Raw genomic sequence first — 22,211 nt, forward strand, 5'->3', positions numbered from 1 at the left:
AATTTACATATAAATTAAAATATTTCTATACATCTTCTATAGATTTCTGCATTAGATTTTCAAATCTGAATGACATGTAAAACTAAAGAGTGCATGTAACGTGAAGTGTGCGTGTTTGCATGTAACATTGTAAAAACAGCTTGTAACATGTTTATGCACACAAACTTGAAATAATGTGGCTCAAATAAATTGAGATATAATATTGCACTATAAATTGCATGTGCATGTGCCTGTACACGTGTAGTATCGCTCTTGCAAAAATATCGTTATCTAAACATACAACACATGCAAGAAGCGGCCATGTAAAATCGAGACTGCAACAATACCCTGTTGCTGCCGCGGGACGATGTTACGTTGCTGTATATGTCTTTGTTGCATTTGCGGCTGTTTTGATTGTGGTGGCAAAGGTACCAACTGGGGATTCGATAAAGTGTGCGTTCCGTCCACGCCAGAACCTAGCGGTATGCAGCCGCGCGCATCGTAAGCGTCATATTCACGTCCGTCGTAATTTGCGTCAAAAAATTTTTTGAACCACTGTAGAAACTCAAAGTTATCTTGAAAGCGCCCTTTTATCAGCTTGTCCACTGGTATTACCTGAACCATTTCCATGGTCGTATCATTATGATTTCATCCAGCCTCGCACAAAGTTATGCTATTACATGCGGGGCAATGCGATCTTGAAGTAATATCGCAGTTTTATATCGCGCGTATCACAACGGCTTACCTTTTATACATTTGTCTAAAATCATCTTTATGGATTTTAATCATTTTATGGATAAGTCTCTTGTCACATATTAGGTCTGTTTGCGTTGCTTAAAAAATCCCCCAAAATTTTTGTATTCAAAATGAAATAAATATATGTTAAAAGGTGTTGAAGAAAGAAAAAGCAAAGACACTAAGTACACAAAGATCAAGCAACGCGAACAGACCTCTTTACTATTTTTAAATTTTGTCAGAGCTAGTGGAAAGAGAAAGCAGAAATTTCTTACCTTATCCACATTCATCTTTTTGAAGCCACCTTGGAGAATTTTGAAATTCTGTATATACTCATGCTCCAGATTGGTCTTGAACTTCACCCTTTTCAAAGGTACACTGCCTGGGAAAAGCATGTCCATGAACTGACAATAGACTGCTCCAGTGCAGAGCTCTTCAATCTTGGTAAACGAAGATTGCAGACAGTCGTTCACCCACGCCAGCATGTCGTGGCGACTAAGATTGTCCGATGTCATGTTTGTAGCGTACACGTTAACAGCCATGTTACTCAATTTGCTATAACTGGAAGGCATAGAACAATAGATTAGACGTTGAAGTATTAGTATATTTTAACAATGTCAAATGATGCAATAACAAGATGCTAGCATAGCAACGAGCCGTAATCAGCCTTAAGTCTGGATGTTCATTTTTACAATGTAGATTAACTTTAATCTCGGTTTCATTAATTTTTTAAATCTTTTCCTGTTTCTTAAGACTAAAAGATAAAAAGTAAGTTAAACCGAGATTAAAGTTAATCTACACTGATGTAGAAATTAACGTAGGAGCAGGTTATCATGATTATCAGACCCTAGAAAATAGAAGAATGTTAAAATCACGATTGTATTGCAATTCGGCGCGTTATTCAATATAAATAAAGTCAACGGGCGGAATAATACGATCAACGATCGAACTTTAGGAGATCCCAAGACGGACGGCATTCCATTCGGTTTTTTTGCTACGAAATTGTCGCGGTCGACATATTCGGCATTCTTTATTCTCGCGATTTCGATGCACGCAACCGCCGCTTGGGTGACCTCGTGCGACCTGCCATCGTCGTTGCCTGCTCGTTAAAACGTCTCCTTCGATCGCATACCTCGCAAGGGCGCAGTCCGCCTTGAATTCCGTGTACAACTTACCGAGGATCGCGAAAACACGGGTAACACCGCACACGGGAGTAGTTCACGGCACGCAGATGACAAATGTGTACTAGATCGTTCAAACACGCATACACAACGGAAACTCGTAACGGTTTCTTCGAGCGCGATTGGCTAGCGTGGCGGCACGGATCACCTGAGAAAATAGATAGTCAACTCCCGGAGCAGCCGGAACAGAGAGAAAGTTAGGAAAGCAACGGCGATATCACTAGAAAGCCCTGTTTCTTCGACTAGTGACTTATCAATATCTTTTCCAATATTTTTCCCTGTAGTTTAGTAATTTCCCCACCCACGCATAAGAATAACCTCTAACCTTTTGTTGACTTCTGTCAAATTTACTCTGGCTTTGTTTACTTGGATTTTTTCCGACAAGTAAGTGATTCAGTTATCAGAAAATATTGTATAATTTACGGGAATTTTCTGTAAGTTAAACTTTTTGTGTTCTCTGCTGTTTGATTGTTTATTGAAAATATAGCTAAGGTTACATTCCAAAATTCGTCCTCTCCGAGGAAGATTTTACTCTGAAACTGTAAATGTATGCTATCAGTGAACAATCACATTAATGAAATTTAGTTTTTTTTAAAGAAATTTAATTGATTAACAAGGAGTGCTATTTAATTAATTGCATAAATAACAGAAATAATTTTTAAGGGTAATAAAGATCAGAATAATTGACTCATACATATATCTACTGACTCATCTGTCTATTTGTATTTTGAAGCATCTAATCTATAATATGCTTTTTACTTTCTGTTTCTTGCTTTTTTTCCTTCTTTGTGATTATTTTATTCAGGTTATCATATGTTTCTTATCTCTTCCAAAGTTCGTCAACTTTTATCTCAAGCAACAAAAAACAAAAAAAAAATAGAATAAAAGGCAAGGTATAACAGTCTAATCTACAATCTATAATTAATCTTTCTTTTGTTTTTTTATCACCTTTTATTTCTTGTTTTTTTTATTTAGTATCCTATTTTTTCATTTTCTATTACATGAAATAAACATAAAGTTGATGAATTTTTGAAGAGATATGTAACAAGAAATCAAATTAAAGTGTAAAAGGAAAAAAAGCAAGAAGTAAAAGGTAAAAATAAAGCAAAGAGTACGTTGTATACATAGATTAGATTAAGAAGTGATAAAAAGTAAGAAACAGGAAGCAAAGAACTCTAATTATAGATTAATCTTTAATGGCAATTTGTATAAGGGTTCATGCTTTTGTATTTCAGCTCTCGAGATGTCGTCTGTCAAGTTGCTAGAAGAGAGAATTGCTAATTTAGAGAAACAAGTATATGGGCTTGGTAAGATGATGAATATCGATGATCCTGCACCATCAAACGTTATTATCGATCGACTCACAGACGTCAATTCATTAATCAGCTCAGCATTATCAGGCAGAGAAAAACCAAACGCGCTTATCAAACGTTTGCCAGAGTTAAATGGCTACTTGGAGCCTACTTGTGAAGATGTTGATATACCCACCAGTGCTAAAGCACAGCTGTTGTTGACAATGGAGCCAGAGATTGTAGAGAACTACAAGCTGTTAAACAAAGTACAGGAACTCATGCCTATGTTGGAATCAGAACGTATCAAAGATGCGCCTGAATTAAATAATACACTCAACAAACTATCACTATTGTATCTCGAAGCTTACGAAGATTCCAAAGAGTTGGATGCTCATGTACATGATCTGCTGTCTAAATATAATGCAGTTATAAATAGTATATCAGAATCATTAATTATTTTAGATAATGCAGTTACAGCTGCAGAAGTAGCAGCTAAGTCGAAGAAACAGACAGATGATTAATGAGATAATTGTTTGGTTTATTTAAATATCGATTAATTTATATTATGTTTTAATTAATACAAGTTAATATTGTTGCTTTGATTTTTTTATAATGCAAAATCATTTTTATCATTTATCTTTTAATTTATTTATTATAGAGAAGGATTTTAAAAGCGATTGTCAGTGATGAAAGAAAATATCAGAATTGTTTAAAATACATTTATTTACCGTTTTTACTCGAAATATATAAAAATACGCATTCATCAATGACTACGTATATGTGTAAACATACTTTGTTGTTTAATCTCTATAACAATGCATTTTATTAAAAAATAGTTATATATTATATACATTTATCCTATCTATTGTTTAATTGTATCTATTGTTCATTTCAGAAATCCTTATTTATTTAGGATCTCTGAGACAAACTATTGATTCGTATGTAATTGGACATGCATATGTATTGGTCTCATATTAAATCTCTCATATTAAATTAAATAGATATATCTTATCAATTGTATATAAAGTGTACTGGAAATATCCAAAATATATTACAAAAATTATTTTTTAATTCAAGTGGAGCAATAATTTTGTGTAAATAGTAATAAGTAGTAATTTTGAATACAAGAATGTAGAAAGTGTCTTTAAGAGATCCGTTAACTAATAAATTCTTATACCACATTATCCATAATAAACAATTACTTTATACAATATTTACATAATGATTCCTTAATTATAAGTATAATTCGGTATAATTTTGTCTTTGATTTTCATTACAAGTAAGATTTTCATAATTCTCGTACATTACGAATGTCATAATTCTTTAGAGTTTTTCACTCTCTCTGCAATCTGTCGTGTAACAATAAAGGCACTTAAGTTTTTCTCATAATAACTCATCGCTATTGCGATATTCGAGAATTATTAAAATATCTTTCGTGCTATCAATAGGAACATTAAAATTGAAAAAAGAGAAGACGAATGTAAATGGATATGGACTTTTTTAAGCACAAAGAAAATTAGGGAGATCTATTCGAATTTTTCTTCTGTCGTAGTTTTATATATATAGAATCACGATCTTTTTCTTATTAAAACTATGTGATTCTCTTCGAACATGAAGTATCGGCTTCTTTATCTTCGATAAATTGTTATGAATGATTTAGCTCTGTGTCTGCAAAGCTGGCACTGTTTCGCGCAACCATGGGAGCGCTGGTTCCAAACTTGAGTAAATTGCTGGATGACTCCCCAAGCATTCTCTACGATGACTTAGTAATCCCTGGATTTCCCATCTTTCCGAAGCACTCTGCGATTCACTGGCACACATCAGTGGCGTTCCTTCGTCATTCTAAAAACACAAATTGATTTATCATTAATATGTAATTTCTCAACGTATTAAAATTACATTTTTAATAATTTGTTGATATTGCATATATTTTTCAATTAATTTTTGAAATTAAAATTTTTGCATATTTACGATTTATGTGATATAATGGTGCGTATTTTATAATTACAATGAATTAATTGAATACGATTATTTAAGGAGATTGTAAGGCAATGTTAAGAATTACTTGAAAAAATTACAGATTAGTCTAAATTGCATTTAAAAGTAATACAAAAAAATTAGAGACAGTTATGACCATCTAGATCAAAAGTTACTTCAATAAAAAATATAATAATATTTTAAAAATTTGTACTCTAATAGAAATATATAAAAATGTATTATAAAATAATGATAAAAATCTCATTTTTTTTAATAGTACATTTTTTATATAAATACTTTATGAATTCAAAAATTTATGTAAAGTTACATTGAGATGACATTAATTGTACAGTGAATAAACAAAATATTTATTTGTTATAAACTAATTCATGAATCTCAATGAAATTTTACATAAGTCATTTTTAGTATTTAAAATATTTATATAAAAAAATTTACAGATTTAAATTTTTGTTATTTTTAAAATTTTGTTTATAAACAATAAAACTAATATGAAATAAAATAAATAATCTATGAAAATGCGTTGCTCAATAAAAACAGAATGTTATGAACACAACTTTCACATGTATGTAATTTGTTTAAAGCGTAAATATTAATATATGTGTTTTATGCCCTTAAAACCTACTTAAAGAGATAAATATATTCGGATACAGAAGTTTCTTAAAAGTTTTATTATTTCTTTAAAATAATTATAGAAATGTAAAAATTGCATTTTTTGTCAAACTTACGTAACAAGGGTTTTTATCCATGCATATATCGTACTTTGTGATGAATCCTGCATAATGGCTCGTGGCGTTACACTTATCGGAATTATTCAATGGAAGAGGCATGAATTTGAGATATTGTTGTAAATTCATTTCCCCGTTCCTAGGGAATGTCCATCCTACTGTTACGCAAATTTGCTCCGGCTGAAAAATCATCATGTATATAGAAATCAGGAATGTGTTAATTAAACAATGAGCATACACATAGCCTTATCAGAAAATTTAATTGAAAGTATACCTGGATAGGCTGTTTGGGAAGACATATGGCGCTAATATTTCTGGAAAATACCAATGGTTCTCCTAATTTGATTAGAGCGATGTCGTTATTGTACAGGAATTGATTATATTTCACTCGAGGATAGGGAATGATATTTTTAACAGTGTTTCCTTTTAACATATTTCCATTGGTAAAAAGCTGCCATCCATTCTTTTCCTTGTGTCTACTGGAGCAAGTGTAAAAAATTATGTATTAACAATAATGTGTTACATATTATGTTAAAAATAAAATATTCTATTTTATAAATCGAAATAAAATTATACAATAAGATCCCTGGTGGAAAAATGTTTACGAAAAACTGCAACAATGAATTGAGATAAGATCTTAGAAATTTTTATAGATATTCATAATTTTATAGATATTCATAATGGGACGTAGAATGGCATCATTTATTTGAAAAACCAAGAAATCCTTCGTCTTCAAACAACGCCACTCTACGTCTCATTATGAATATCTATGAAAAATTATGAATTTTTAACAAGATCTTGTCTCAATCTATGCAATTTTTCGTAAAAATTTTCCTGTCAAGGATCTTATAATTTTATTTATAAAATACTAACAATTATTTTTTTTCTTTTTTACAGATTCGAAAATCTTTTTCTAGGATTAAAGTATATGCATTAATACGTGTTTGTGTGAAGTTTATATCGAAACGACAAAAAATTTTTCTTAAAAAACGGCAAAATATCTGGAAAACTATAAGTTTTATAAAAAAATATTTCAGATAAAAGTTGTAGAGTTTAAAAAGATCTAGTCACTGGTTTCATCAGTTTGACTTAGGGTGGCGTCGCCAATAGGGCAAAGTCAACTCGAATTTTTTAAGTGAGATTCCCCATTTTTTCTTTCATTTTCTTATAGTCCTTGTTGAGGCCTTTTCAAAACACTATAATTTTATCCATTTTAGATCAGTCGTTTAGAAATTATTGGAAGTATTTTATGGTATGATGTCAGTGACTGTAGGTGAATCGAACACGAAAACCGTTCATTTTTTGCGCTAATATTTTGTAATAATTTTGTTTTAGCATTTAGCAGATAACATATGAGAAAATTATTTGATTTCACCGGGATCCAATTTCAGGATTAGTGTGCGAGGATTTTAAGAAAAATTTTTTGTCGTTTTCAGCATAAACTCCACTCTCTCTTTAGCATAAACTCATAGAAGTACTCCATACCACACATATTAATGCGTATACTTTAATCCTGGAAAAGAATTTCCGAATCTATAAAAGAATTTTCGAATCTATAAAAGAAGAAAAAAGCAATTGTTATACAAAGATTACGACTTAATTGGTAATACAGGCTTTAAGATTCCCTTAAGACCGGAATCAGACTGTATACGCATTAAAGATTAAAATTGAAGATTGAAGACTGAAATTTAACCACCTCACATTTAATTTAAATGTGAGGTAAAAGAATTTTAGCTCCTATTATTTTGATTCATTTCATTCAAATTTCAATCAATTTTCAATGCGTAGTCTGATTCTGACTTAATTAAGATAGAATAGATAAATCTCATTTATGTTTCACTACGAATATCTATAAAAAATTAAAAATTTCCAAGATATCTTGTCTCAATCTGTATAATTTTTTTTGTACCTTTTCATAAAAATTTTTGTTACAAGGATTAAGGGGATTCCAAAGCCGTCTGTATTACCGACTAAATCGTAATTTTCGTGTAACAATTACTTAATTTTTTCTTCTTTTCAGATTCGAAAATTCTTTTATTGAAATATACGCATTAATACGTGTCTGTGAGATGGAATTTATATCGAGAATGACAAAAAATTGAAATCTTCGAAATTGAAATCTTAAGAAATTTTTTATCCGCAGCAAAAATTCCGATTCATCGACATGTATTAATGCATATACTTTAATCCTAGAAAAGGATTTTCTTAGAAAGGATAAAAGAGGAAAAAAGTAATTGTTATACAAAAATTATGATTTAATCGGTAATACAAACGGCCTTAAGATCCTCTTAAGAAAACGTTACGCATTTTTAATCTTTTATGGTTTGTCTGCTCTTTATAAATAACTTCGTACAATCATTTTTGTATCAAATTACCTATAGATGCAGGAATAACTAGTTAGAGCATGCATAGGGCCGATTATACTGGCTGTACAAACAGTCCCTTCTTCCGATTTCTTCAACAAGGCCGTACTAGCCCATCGCTCAGGAGGATCTATCAACCTTGCCGTCGATTCTTCCGCATGGAGACCACAAGTGAATTCCTGACACGACACTTGCATAACTTTGTCTGAGACGCAGAATCCCACTTCCTCTAAGTTCATGACTAGCGGCAGGCGATAATTAGGATTTGTCTTTAGTCTTAGGATTTTCTGGCTTCTATCCCACGCGAACGATTCGAGTGTCTCGTCAGATCCGACGAATCCCAAAGCTTGACAATAGGAATCGCTGAATTCTTCGCTCCACCCGTCCGAGCAGACTAGTTGATAGTCGCCGTTATATTGTCTGGATCGAAATTTTATATCTTTTTTATTGCAAAGTATGAAATACTTATTATTAATTTTTAGAATATTTATTTTCATTGTTTCCCAATATTTTCAAGAACTTTTTTTTATTTATATAAGCACGTCTTTATAATTTTCCTAAAAAGTTATATTTATACTCGTATATTAATACATTAATACATTACTCATATTAATTCATTTCGAGCTAATGAAATAATTAAGATTTTTTTAAAAATGATTATTTATAATTATTTTTTCTTGTTATACTTCAAATAGCACAGCTGCAAAAGCGCTTACAGGCATTGCTACTTTTTTAAGTGCTTTTTTAACGTCCTGTGTTTAAGGTGCTGTGTGCTACTGTGAGGTTTTACATCACTTTGCGCGAAAGCGTAATCTCTCTTCTTGCTTTATTTTCGTTTTATTGTAGGTCTGTTCGCGTTGTTTGCACTTTTGCCATTCGGCATCTTCGCTTTTTTTCTTTTAAAGGGCAAATATATCTATATCTTATTTCAAGTGCAAAAATATTTGGATTTATTTTATATTAATATTTATTTTATGGAATACTATTAGATCTATTTTGACTCTTTCGACATTGGAAGGCTATCAGGAGAAGAGATTACAGCCTGTTCATCTTTTTATTACTATACTTTTTTGACTGTTACATTGAAGAAGATCTAAATCTAAGATCGAAACATTTGTATGTTTTTAATATATTGAATAATATTTTAAGTTTTAATTATTGATTTGACTTTTTTACGCACCAATAACTGTGGAGGCTTGCACAAGCATTTCACATTTTATTAAATTTTTTTTTTCTTTCTTTAATAAAATAGTACGTTATTAGTTCGTGTTTCGAATTAATAAACATAATTTAGAAATCAAGAAAACAAATAATAAATGTATTATATTTATTTGGTATGATTTAAATACCTTATCTTTAAAAATGGCACGCGATTTGCTTCGTTCGCTGTGTTGCTATCCGTTTCCGCGTTAGTGAGATTTCGATTTGCAGTAATATTGGCAATTAGGCAACTCCATTCGTCTGAATAATCTGGACAATTCTCGATGCCATCGCAGACTTGATTCAGAGGGATGCATCCACCGGTTTGACACTTGAATTGATCTAAGGTACAGTCGCATAACTTTTCGTCTTCCCCATTAATGCAATCGGCAACTCCGTTGCAATGCCACGCTTGTGGGATGCACCATTTTTCTGTTGGGCATAGATATTCATTGTTTCCGCAAATTTCCGTGCAATTGTACTCGTCCTGATGTCCCTCGCAATCGGGCCGACCATCGCATCGCCATAATCCCGGAATGCATCTTCCTACAATCGTAAAATTTCATAATTCTATCGTGATTCTGATAAGAATTATTATTTGAGATATCTCAATCATTATGATTATTGAATTTTATTATTCGTTAGCAATATGCTCAAGATTTATTAAATCTTTTTGTATAGGTATGTAATAAAATTCTACTAATATTTTATTCAAAATTAAAAAATTTTTGGAAGTCTTAACAAACAATCAAGAATTTGAAACTTTATTATTTTCCATTATTATTCTATTATTACTCTTGCATATTGTATATCAATTGTACTCAATTACTTACCGCTTGGGCATCTAAAGTCATCAGCCTGGCACTGCCAGTTCTCGCAGTTATGTTCATCGCTGCCGTCATCACAATCTACTATCTTATTGCAAACAAGGTGCCTCTTCAGACAATGTCCATTAGCGCAGCGAAAGTTACTCGAACAATCTTCTGCTGTGCAGTTCCACTCATCCGAGCCGTCGGAACAATCATTTTCAGAGTCACATTTGGCGGACTGTGGGATGCAATACGCACCGTTCCTAGACGTTCCATTAACACATTGAAATTGACCTGTGGAGCATTTCAAGAGGCTCCCAGGAAATGGAAATTCCGAAGGACTGCTAGCTGTGGTGTTCTCGATCTCTACCTTCAACGTTTGCGTAGTCGACTCTTCCTTAATGTGATCTATTTTCGCTTCTTCGTGGTCGCTGAATACTTGATCCGAAAAAAAAGTATTTTGTTCAGTCGTTTCGTTTGCTCTTGTATTAGTTTGACTTTCGACTGTCGTCTCATTTGCAGTCGTTTTTTCCGCATCATTCGTTATGATCATGGGACGAGTATAATTTTGCATGATTATGTAGGGCTCCGTGACTGGTACCGACTCTATTATCTCTTCTGATACAGGTATAAAGCTAGGATAATTTTTGGGCTTTGTCTCTGTGACCAAATCTTTATTTTCGGTTCTAACCACTGTATCTTTCCATTTCGATATGGGCACGATGTTGCCTTCCTTATCAGCCACGGTGAATCTGGGTACATTTGGGTATATATCCGAGCTTACCACACTGTCATGCAGTTCCTCTGTAGTCGTAATCGTCGATGGTTCCGTTTGGAAAAGTATGGTCTGATCGAACCTTTCCGTCAAAACATTGTCTTCATTCTGATCCTCCAGACTCAGGTCTTTTTCTTTTTTGTATTTATGTTTATCAAATCCCTTCTTATCAATTGGTTTTTTCTTGCTTTCCTGACTCTTTTCCAGCGGTATTACTTTGAGCGCCTCTTCAGACAGTTCCGGATCAAGCAATATCGGTCTTGGCGGAACTGTAGTGAACAATATTCTATAATCTATCATAGGTTCCGTGTCGTCCAACATTTCCGTGACCGGTCTGACATCTTCCGTGGTGGTGACATCGTTAGGCATAGACGAAGTTCCTTCTACGCCACCTACAATATCTTTTCCTATCGTGGACATCATAGGAATAGTCTCAATTTTTATGCTTTCCGTCGCACTTTCAATTATCTGCCCATTTTTATCATATTCTATTTTCCGGTCAGTTTCTAAGCTGACGTTACTCTCGTACACTGTTGTCGCTGCCATGTTTCTTTCCGATGTATCCATTACATTGCTGGGTATAACAACACTCTCTGCTTCGTTTTTTTTCGTTGCATTGCTAGCATCATCCGTTGAAACTGTCTTGTCAGTAGTTTCCATTTTCTTGTCTACACTCGGTACCTCTTCACTCAATGTTGTTGATAATATATCACTTTCTGTCGTTTGCAACTCCTCGGGCAAGATTGGGATCTGAGCTGTAGTTTTAGTTTCCAGCGTGGCTTGAGTTGTTGTCATTTGTGCTGTAACAGCTTCTTTCTCGTCGGATTGACCAACATTCGGCGGATCCGTATTGTTCTCTTCATGTTTTCCATTATCGATTACAGTCGTGGTTTCAACTTTGTCGGTTGTCGTAGACATTTCCTGTTGAATTTCTATAGGCAACACAGGTTCTTGTGTAGTCAATCTACCATCTTCCATTTGATTTATAACTCCATCGGTTTTCGTAACCATCGGACTTTGTGTCGTATCAGAAAATATCTTTTCGTTCGTTTCGTTTTTTTTCTTTATGACATCGAACATAGTTAACGACGAATAAGGACCATTATAAGAAACTTTTATAGGATCAGTGTCCTTTAAAACTGCTTTTTTGGATGACTCTATAACTTTAATTGGAATGCCGGTATTATCGTGCTGATATCCTTTTGATAAAGCCTCATCCGTAATATCGTTGTAGTGATCTTCGACAGCGTTTTCTTCTGGTTTCTCTGAACTTGTCATACCGCTTTCTATCGTGATATCTTCAACTTCTTGTACTTTCTTTCCAGCGGAAATTACAACTTCAGGTTCCGTTTTCTTATCTATAGGTTGCAGTGTAGTTTGAGAAATTGAATCTACTGATTTATCTTCTACTGTCAATGGGATTATTTTCAATTCTTTATCTTCGCCATTTTGCTGATCTGCAATGCCGTCTTTTGTTCCGTCATTATTGACTAATTTCAGTGTATTATTTTGATGTGATACGTTTAGAATCTTAGCTTCTGTATTGTTAGTATGTGTGCTGTTGCCTATGTCATTTGTCGTATTTATTTCATGGTTTTGTGTTTCTTTTATGATATCTATCTTCTTTTCATTATTCTTAGAAATAACGTCAATTAATAAATCTTTGGTTTCATTTACTCTGTCTGCACTATTACGTGTTAATGGTCGATGTGTTATAACATCATCGATATGAGTTTCAAAAGGATTAGGACCATCTTGCTCGTCCTTATCTAGGCGTGGTTTCTTTAGACTTTCTTTTTCTTTATGAACGTCCGGTAAGAATGGTGACATATCCTCAGCAGGTCGATCGTCTGACTTTCCTGTGAAATGATCTACCGAATTTTCTGGAAATACCGCTGGGTGAAGAGGGTGACTCGTTAAATGTTCTTGAATTTCATCAGGGCGTACCACATGTTTATTATTGCTCGCAGGAACGATATTCTCATTAGTATGTATTTTAGATGAATCGATCGAGGTTGTATCTTCTATAGATTTGTTTTCTTTTGTTGTCGAATTTTCTGCTTTCAGAGATTTATTTGTGACTTGTTCTGGAATGAGTTCTGGAATTATCGCGTGTATCTCTACTGGTTGCTCGGACTTTGGTATCAACATGATATGTTCGTCATCCGCCGATTTCACGGTAGGTTCCCTGAGTGGCTCGACATTGTGAGCAAAATTTTCCGGTACTTTAGGGAAGACCGTTGTCGGCATATGTTCGATGACATTTTTCTCGCTTGAATCTGGTGTATTTGGTTGCAATGCGGGCTCAGGTACAAATTCTTCCCGATATCCAAGTATTGGCTGAGTAAACATGTCAATTGGAGTAGTTTCTGGTATCGTAGTTGTCTCGTGTACTTTAGTATAATTATTTGTTTCTGGATTTCTATTACTTATGCCATTTATTTCTATTGTATGGATATGTCCTGTCGATGAATGCTTATCGTTATTGATGAATTTAGTAGTCGATTCTGTTTTTTCTTCTACTGATGTGACTGGCACAGTAATTGTTGCAGTAGTTAAACTGACTTGTTCAAAAACATTTAAATCGATGTCTGATTTTTGTTTTGTTAAATCGTGTTCACTAGTCGCAGAACCATTTTGGATATTACTTAAATTCATATCAAAATTTGTTTTTGTAGTAGAGTCATTTTCTTTATCTTCTTGAAGATTAGGATTTTCTGTAAATTGTTCTGTGACTGATTCCGCATGATTCTCAGGTTTGACTGATATAACATTTACATCATCATTTTGTTTTAAATCTCTATAATTTAAGGTAGTAAGACCAGCCTCGGTAATTGTACTTTCAGTAATTTCATCATTCTTACTATAAGATTGTATAATTGTTGTTTTAGTATCTACATTATCATTGATATCTTTAGATATTAAAGGTATTATCTGTAAGGGTGTATCATTGTCTGTTGAATTTTCATTAGGCTTTACAGTTGTGATAGGAGTTTCATTGTTTTTGGAATTATCGCTTTTATCTGTTAATTCAATAAGAGATTTGAATACATTAGTTGTACCAACATCGTCCGAAGATGATGTCTGTGTAGATGATTCAGAAATATCATCATGAGACATCGGTTTAACAGAAAATTCAGGTCGATCAGATATTTCAATTTTTGATTCCAAATACGGTTCTATTGTTAAATGTTGAGATTCCGTTTTTGATTTTATCTCACTGTCTGTTTCATTGATAGTTATTGCTGATTCTGTAATAGGCACTTTTGCAGTAGATTCTCTTTCAGTAATAGATTCTGCTTCAATAGTAGATTCGACTTCAGGAGCAATTTCTGGTTTTGCAGTTGGCTCTGGTTCAGAAGCAGGATTTAGTATAGTAGCGGATAATATAGGTGTAGATTCTGGTTCTGGTTTAACGGTGAATTCTGGAACAATAATTTCTGGTGCAGTAGGCTCTGGCTCAGCACTGAGTTTTGGCTCAGCATTGGGTTCTGGCTCAGCACTGGGTTCTGGTTTAACACTGGATTCTGGCTCAGCACTGGATTCTGATTTAGCACTGGATTCTGGCTCAGCACTGGATTCTGACTCAGCACTGGGTTCTGGCTCAGCATTAGGTTCTGGTTCAATACTGGGTTCTGGTTCAGTTGTAGATTTTGATTCAGAAGTAGGTTTTAGTTCAGCAAAAGATTCTTGGGAGGTTTTAATGGGAGACTCTGTTTCAATAGTTTCCTTCGAATGATGTACATATTCATGATTCCAATGGGAATCATCATTTTTAAAAACTGAATGTTTTGTCGTTGGTGTAAATTCGGTCTGTTGTTCTATTGATATGTCAGATTGCTCAGGATTAATATCTTTTGTTTTAGACTTCGCCGTCGATGTGTCTGTTTCTGCCGAACCTGTTTTGAAGTTCGTATTTTTCCAAGTATTAGGATGTCTGGGTTCGAAGTCTATTGCGCCTGGATCTCTGCTTCTACCTTGAAAATCATTAATTAGTTCCGTGGTAGATTGTGGCATTACATCATCCATTTCGACATTACTCAAATCACTATCATTCACACAAGTTTTGCCATCATGGTGCAATATTTCTCCTAATTTACAGGTACATACAAATATGCCAGAAGGGTAATCATATTTACAGTTTCCGGTGCATTCGAGATTGCCATATTCACATTGATCGATAAGCTTTCCTACATGAAGTCTGTTCAGGTGATATTCTCCGATCATATTACTATTTTTTCGTAATACATCTTCGATGTATTCCTGACTCTCTTCAGGTGCATTTCGAGGTGGATGACTTATTCTGAATCTTATTTCTCCTTCCTTATTGATGTCGTATACTTTGATTACAGACATGCTGCCCGCTTGTCGAAGAATATTTCCTAGATGCTCCTCTATTTCGGAGCTTACTTGTCTGTATACTCGAGATTTGATGTCACTAAAATCGTCATTCCAGTTAAAATCGTCTAGTCTCAAAGTTCCATCCAGAGCATCTGGTACAATATCGAATAATGTTTCGTCAGTTGTAGGCCACAGTGGAAAAGTCGAAGTTAAAGGTGGTGGACTTAATGGCGGATCCTTCACATATTCTCGACTTCCGGCCGTCTGCACTTCATTAAATTGGCGTGTGTTATTTTCTTCTACGTTCTCCAAAGGTTCCGTAGCCGGTATTGGAAATACACCAGCTAAAATAAAGACACAACATTTTTATTTTGGAGCAATTTTATTGTATAAAATGTCTAATAAAATGTCTTATAAAATGTCTAATTTATTTTATACATGTGTAATATTTTTTTATATAGCTATATGGATAGTATGAATGATATATTTTTTTATACTATTATGAATAATATATATTTTGTAAAAATAAAACTTGTAAAGTTAAAAGAATAATGATTCGTCTTACTTGCGGCCAAAATGGCGATGATTACGGCAATTACTATAACCAACAGCGCGCAACCCCAGGCCATTCTTCTCCAGTATGAATTCTTAGACCTTTTATCCTTCGTAACGTAAAGTTTCTCGCCCCTGCAACACAATTTCGTTGTCACATAGAGATATGAATCTATTGCATGTAATGTCTTTCTTGTCCTAAACCCAAAAAGCATATTTTATACAGCGTTGCGCATGTAATGCGATTCCTAGCAACCTTCGTCAATGTCCAGTCTATGGATTAGAAGCTTTCTTGGTCGCACCCAGTCTAATGCCTAAACTCTCATATACCAATGTGCGCCCCTGCTGCGCGCATTTCTTGCTTAAGTATCTTCGATTAGATTTTGAGAATAATAATAACATATCGCGAGATTGGTTTGCGTTTTGATTGGTTTACGGTACTACATTTAGGAATTAATCCTGATCAGTTAATCAATGGTGATTCCTACATATGTTTATAGCAGTAGCATTTGTGTCGATCTTTGTGATCTATATTATCATCGATTCTCTTATTTGGAGAAGCCGTCTCGGTATCAATAGGACGAAATAAAGGGTAAAAGTAAATTCTTGGACGTGCAATTTTTATGAAGAAATTTTCGTATTCGATTCGACTCGAGGGAGGATAGCATAAGCATGTTAGTACGCGACCGCGTGCCCCTAAGAGATATTCCACTAAGACAGTTCCCAGCTGTATTTTTTTGTTTTTTTTTTCCCTCGAAAACATCCGTCAAGTACCTGAGGGCTGTCAGCCAGTGGGAATAGTCGACCAATCCGGCGGCGGGATCTCTCAGGCTGAGTCCCTCGCGGCCGACGCCGGGACCCAAATCAAAACGCACTCCAGCTATGGTTGTTTCAACCTCGGCCTCGGGACCCCTGCTAAGTACCGTGACAACAGAAAACACCGTCTAACACTCTATGTGAGGCTTTTCGATCAGCAGCTTGCACAAGCTCTATGTGCTATTGGCTGGAGCTAAAAACGGTGCTAAGATATCTCTATCGCCTGACAATTCCCTCGGCAACGGAATACTTGCGCTTCTTTCTAGGAAATATACTTCTATCCTACACAATGTTCTTTCTCTAGATGTTTTCATCATAATTCTATGACATACATAGTACTAGCAGTATGATTATTCTGAAATGGATATTGAGACGTATATATTGCGCGATCCCGCGCCGGGATCTGATAGTGTTGGTATGTTTAATTTATATAGCAAACACTCTCGCTTTTCATAACGTAGTTAACTTTTTGTCGTGCGCAATACAACTTTTGTAAAAATGGTATTCCATTGTAAATCTGACAGCAATAATAGAAAGTCTTGTTTAAAAACGTTGTAATACCCGGTACATATATATAATTGGTAGATCCTATAAGGACGTACGTTTTTCTCTTTTTCCTGTTCCCTGTTTTTAAAATCCAGAAGAATTTTCGCATATTCGACTGGTTTTCACAAAAAATGATTAAATAAAAGTTAGAAGGCGGAACCAGAAATAAAATAAAGAATACGTAAGCATCAGAGATACGTTCGCTTTGACAAATAACTCGTTACCTGATGTACTTTCGATGCTCGTTAACCGGCACGAAGTACTCCTCATAAGGATCAGCTGGTACTTCGCAGGCTTCTTGACCCTTTGTCTGAATATTGCCTGTGTATGGCCTCATCGAGACCAGTTCCAGATTTACGGCCTCGATTTGCTCCTTCTTTCCGGAGTCTACGGAAAACGGGAAACCGTTTACTATCGGGATATATATCCACGCGTATGGTGCAACCGGTTTTCATTTTCCGGTCACACACGAAATAGCGGAGAAATTGCATTCCACGAAATAGTAATGTGACTGAAAACAGGGCCGAGTTTCCTGCTGCATGTATAGCGTAACGAGGTAAGCAAATTCGCACGAAATATAAGGATATTGTATGTTAATAAGAAGTACATAAACAAATAATTAATGAGAGGAAGAGATTGACGAGAATTTAATTTAATTTAGATAAGGAATACTTGAAATTATTGTTGTTACTTTAAAACACGCGAGATTGAGAAAGGCATGTTAATAATCGTGACATGTGTCAACGAATCCACTATGAAAAGTCCCGGATACGATACTTCCTGGGATTTTATCGGCTATGAACGACTTTTTCTCTACAAACCGGTAGTAATGCCAATGCCGGTAATTAACGATTGAAAGTCTCGCTCTTACTGAAATCGTATCCTATGGGTGACGGTAATGGAAGATGATAAGCTATTCTATAGCGGTTTCTTGTACCTTTCCTTCTATTCATACATTATATTTACGTGACTAGAAATGTACAGTTAACTCGGTCTTTTAAAAGCGCGATTACTTCTAATTTTAATCTTACTCAAAATTGTTACTTACTCATAATGTTTTAAGTTCATAGGTATTCATATAACGTATTCAAGCCTCAGTATGTCCATGTATAGTAGCGGGATATCGTATACGTGATATTATTTGTGAACTCACCATTGATCTGTACGCTCGTAGCACTGTTGTTAAGGAAACTCGCGTCGTTATTATTGCCATTCCCGTGGATGCCATTGAGTTTCGGTTCCGGCATAGTCTTCTCTGTGTTATCGGCCGGCACCTCAATTCTCGTTTCCGTTTTATAACATGGCTCCGAGCTCGGCTTAATGGGTTCGACATAGTGTTGGGAGATGAAGGATTGTTGGTGGCCATTTTCTACCGGCGCACTGTCCGTCGAAGACTTGTGATCCTGGTTCAAGGCTGCTTGCTGCTGACCGCTGTTCTCCAATTTGGAACCGCTAACGCACTCGTCTTCGTTGGCGAATGCCGGATTATCCGTGCCGGCGGCATCCGACATCTCTCGATCGCGTCGCCGAAAGCTGCTAAACCCTCACCTGATAACGCCCCTGGTGTCGTCTGTCATGCGTCTCGTTTCTGCAATCAAATTGCCAGATTTATATATCACGAATTCGTCGTTAAACTTTATAGTTTTGTTACAATCTTATTATTAGATTATTCATTTCATTAAATGGATGTCACAAAAAGTTAAAAAGCAATAAATTTATCAACAAGTTATTTTAGCGATTACAATCTGTATCAGTACAAACAATTAATTTAACTTTTGATTCGCCAATTTCTTTTTATTCACCGAAATTTATTCAACTCTTCCTGCACTTATCGTCAAGGTTGCAGTCAGATTACGAATAATAAAAACAAGTCTATTTAAATTCTATTTTATTTAGAGCTATTCTAGAGCTTTTAGACTGTTGGTGAAATATAGTTCATCAACCATCGACGAAAGTAGATCTATGCCAATGACATCAGCGATAGAGGCTGACTTGTATTTCTGCATGAGAGAGAGATGGGAGAAGCGTGAGAGAGACGTCTCGCTAGTGTATTCTACCGATATCCTCGCGAAACGATTTATCGAACCTGTTCGTTGAACGCAAAAATCAATTACCTCTTAACGCTGACTTAATCGCAGGATCGCTAAAAGAGAAGGAAGATGTTTGCGGTCTGATCGCATCGCCCGCGATTGTTTCGCTTGCGTTGCAAGACGTTATGAATCAACAGCGATTCGAATTAAAGGCTCGTGATGAGAAATTTCGTGAGAAACATCCTCTACCGCTGGCAAAGACGAATTCGCCATAGTTCGCTGCGCTTTTCTCTCTCTCTCTCTCTCTCTCTCTCTCTGTCTCTCTCTCTCTCTCTCTCTCTCTCTCTCTTTCTGTTTATCTCTCTTTCTCTCAACCTCATCTCTTCCTCCGTGCGTTTCCTGCGAATCTCCCGCCACTCTCGGTCCCTCGTACAGCAGTCTATTTGATTTATTTTTTCGACTTTGAACGGCGTCGAGCCAATAAACTTCAGGATCACCAGAGAAAAAGGAACAGCGAGATTCAACCCCTTCTAACTGCCGCCAGACTCGACAATATGGAAAACATCGTCGTTTCTCTCGAAGTACCCACTTCAACCGAAATGAATCTCTTTGAACGTTTAAGAACGTTTAAAAAACGATTGAATGCATGTTTTAACGAACTCTTAATGCACAGAATGCTGCTTGGTTTTTTTGCTGATTGATGCGCACGAGAACTTTTTCCATCATAGCATTATTCGATATAGTTATGGATGCGATTAGATGCGTACATCGCGATGTTATATAATACATCGCGTCACTCTAATCTGTTTACATAAAATAGACATCGAGTAATGATTCTGAAGTCAGAAGAAGGAGCAAGGTTGTCTAACAAGGCAATCTTTTTTGTTCTACATAAGAATGCGAACTTCATGTTTTTTAATTAATCGGTTTTTTAATCGGATTGAAAATAGATTAAACGTCACTTGGTTCTATTGTATGATTCATTAGATATGTTTTTTTGTAGAGTAATATTGGATTTACTCTTTTGCGTTTCCATAGCAATAAATATAGCAATAAATATTCCAAAAATTCCATGTATGTGTTCAAAGTTCCGCAAAAAGTCTGATTTCTAGTCGCACGGATTAAATCTTATCTCATGCTTTCGAGAGGATGTGGCAAGTCGAAAGAGGCAGTGAATCAGTTTGAAAATACCTAGCTAGCTCAGTGGTACTTGACTGTTGGCTACGCGGCGACTTTCAGAATACCCTATAGGCATGCTCGGGACGAGCGAGTGTGTTTGCGAGTGTACATACAAACCGTTGGAGGTATATACTGCACCGAAAGTGGTTGACCCTGAGAGTGCCCGGCACAAAGGACTGATTCACCCCGGAGCCAATGTGAGGAGTCCTTCCGAGGAAGGAGCTCGACACTCACCCGGGTCGATTCTGTGCAGGATCTTCTTCTGACATAATCCACAGAGACAGTAGCATATTAACATTTTTCAACCTGAGAAACCGTATAACCACGAAAATTCACTCTCGAATAGTCCAAGCGTGAAACTTCCTCTTAATAAAAATTCGCTTCAGAAGATGCCTTGCGTCATACTGTTATTGAACGAGCAATAAATATTAACTTGACTGCTGCAGAATTTTTTTATTCTGTAGTTTATTTTATTTTTTTACCTTATGTATTTATTGGGAAAAAAATAACATTGATGGAAATTGTACAACAGAAAATTTTTGTTTTTTATAATTTTACAAGTATTCTATATATTGTAAAAAAAATTTTAAAAAACAAATTTTTGCTAAGAAACGTGTTGAAAATAAATTTCAACGTTAATATTGATATTTTTAATGTGACAACAATTACGCGGAATTCACAATATCGCTATCAACTTCCTCTCATCATATAGTAAAATATTCCCAACGTTTAATTATCTCAAAAATGATGAATTAAATTCTCGTTGAACTAATTTCTTTTTCATTCGAACAATGTTAACTATACATTTTGTCACTGTTACTATATCGTTTTCATTTCATAATACTACGCGTAAGTTTTTGCTACAGAAGTATTGAACGAATCTTGCGCATTTTAAGCGTCTTACGTTCGTGAAAAAAGTGCAGTCAGAATGACGCAGAAGTGGCGTTCGGTATTTTTGGTTTCTCAGGAGAAGACTTATAATTAAATATAAGAAGTGACAAAGCGATTTAGAAGTAGTGTCATGCGATTTAACATAATAAAATGTACCTCTTACTCATTTTTTAAAAATAAAATTTTTGTAATTTAGCGCGAATTATACATCGTTTCTTATTAGATTAATTTTTGACTATAACAATACTTTGAACTCGAATTGAAAATTTTAAATGGTTGTACAATCTGTAAGATTGTTATAAGGTTCTAAATTAGTAAAAAATTTTGAATTTCTCTTTATCGTTGTAAAACGGAAATTCTTGCATTTTATAATTCAAACAGGACTTGAAATTTAAGTATAGTTTTTATAGTTATAGTTATTTATATAAATCTTTATAAATTCTTAATAATTTTTTAAAATGCATTTTAAGTGAAGGTATCTTAAAATAGAACTTGTTAGAGATAGCCACGCTTTGTAAAAATATCCTTTACATATGAAAAATCGGATTTTCCGATTAGGATAAAAATTTCAGCTTGCCGTGAAATTCAGCGTGACGCACTAGATTTATTCTGCCTAGAAGGCATGCATATGAGAGGCGACTCGATTTGCGCTCGCAGATATAAACGCGAGATAATTGTACATTAAAAGTCTTGGAGATTCGCGGGTAAACATCTACACACTGCGGTGAGAAAATCACTAGAAACGAATCCGTATCGCTGCTGGACCGTGCCATGAAAAACAATGAAAAATGTGCGAGTC

At 34.9% G+C, this 22,211-nt stretch overlaps 3 protein-coding genes across 14 annotated transcripts in view; 1 reads left to right on the forward strand and 2 right to left on the reverse strand.

The window, feature by feature from the left end:
* LOC108687901 (microtubule-associated protein RP/EB family member 1) overlaps positions 1 to 2,028 on the reverse strand; it is a 6,684-nt gene extending 4,656 nt beyond the window's left edge. For 2 of the 7 annotated variants that reach the window (XM_018193929.1, XM_018193927.1), the window contains exons 1-2: positions 1,665 to 1,833; positions 990 to 1,275 (exon numbers count right to left, since the gene is read on the reverse strand). In XM_018193929.1, coding sequence (XP_018049418.1) covers positions 990 to 1,275; positions 1,665 to 1,696 — 318 coding nt within the window. In that variant the 5' untranslated portion in view covers positions 1,697 to 1,833. The other 5 variants (XM_018193933.1, XM_018193928.1, XM_018193932.1 and 2 more) reach the window with 5 other exon arrangements.
* Positions 1 to 3,708, forward strand: part of LOC108687903 — a 10,106-nt gene extending 6,398 nt beyond the window's left edge. For 3 of the 6 annotated variants that reach the window (XM_018193937.1, XM_018193939.1, XM_018193936.1), the window contains exon 2: positions 3,131 to 3,708. In XM_018193937.1, coding sequence (XP_018049426.1) covers positions 3,139 to 3,708 — 570 coding nt within the window. In that variant the 5' untranslated portion in view covers positions 3,131 to 3,138. Of the gene's footprint in view, positions 1 to 1,992; positions 2,280 to 2,318; positions 2,330 to 2,415; positions 2,443 to 3,130 lie in introns of those variants that run through there. The other 3 variants (XM_018193935.1, XM_018193940.1, XM_018193938.1) reach the window with 3 other exon arrangements.
* A 734-nt stretch (positions 3,709 to 4,442) lies between these two features.
* Positions 4,443 to 22,211, reverse strand: part of LOC108687905 — a 50,376-nt gene continuing 32,607 nt past the window's right edge. Inside the window, exons 2-10 of the mRNA XM_018193946.1 lie at positions 18,466 to 18,900; positions 17,537 to 17,699; positions 15,964 to 16,085; positions 10,307 to 15,742; positions 9,623 to 10,019; positions 8,286 to 8,693; positions 6,185 to 6,386; positions 5,911 to 6,090; positions 4,443 to 5,029 (exon numbers count right to left, since the gene is read on the reverse strand). Coding sequence (XP_018049435.1) covers positions 4,844 to 5,029; positions 5,911 to 6,090; positions 6,185 to 6,386; positions 8,286 to 8,693; positions 9,623 to 10,019; positions 10,307 to 15,742; positions 15,964 to 16,085; positions 17,537 to 17,699; positions 18,466 to 18,823 — 7,452 coding nt within the window. The 5' untranslated portion in view covers positions 18,824 to 18,900 and the 3' untranslated portion in view covers positions 4,443 to 4,843. The remainder of the gene's footprint in view (positions 5,030 to 5,910; positions 6,091 to 6,184; positions 6,387 to 8,285; positions 8,694 to 9,622; positions 10,020 to 10,306; positions 15,743 to 15,963; positions 16,086 to 17,536; positions 17,700 to 18,465; positions 18,901 to 22,211) is intronic.

The sequence above is a fragment of the Atta colombica genome, unplaced genomic scaffold (genome assembly GCF_001594045.1).
Source record: "Atta colombica isolate Treedump-2 unplaced genomic scaffold, Acol1.0 scaffold22, whole genome shotgun sequence".
Classification (NCBI taxonomy): Eukaryota; Metazoa; Arthropoda; class Insecta; order Hymenoptera; family Formicidae; genus Atta; species Atta colombica.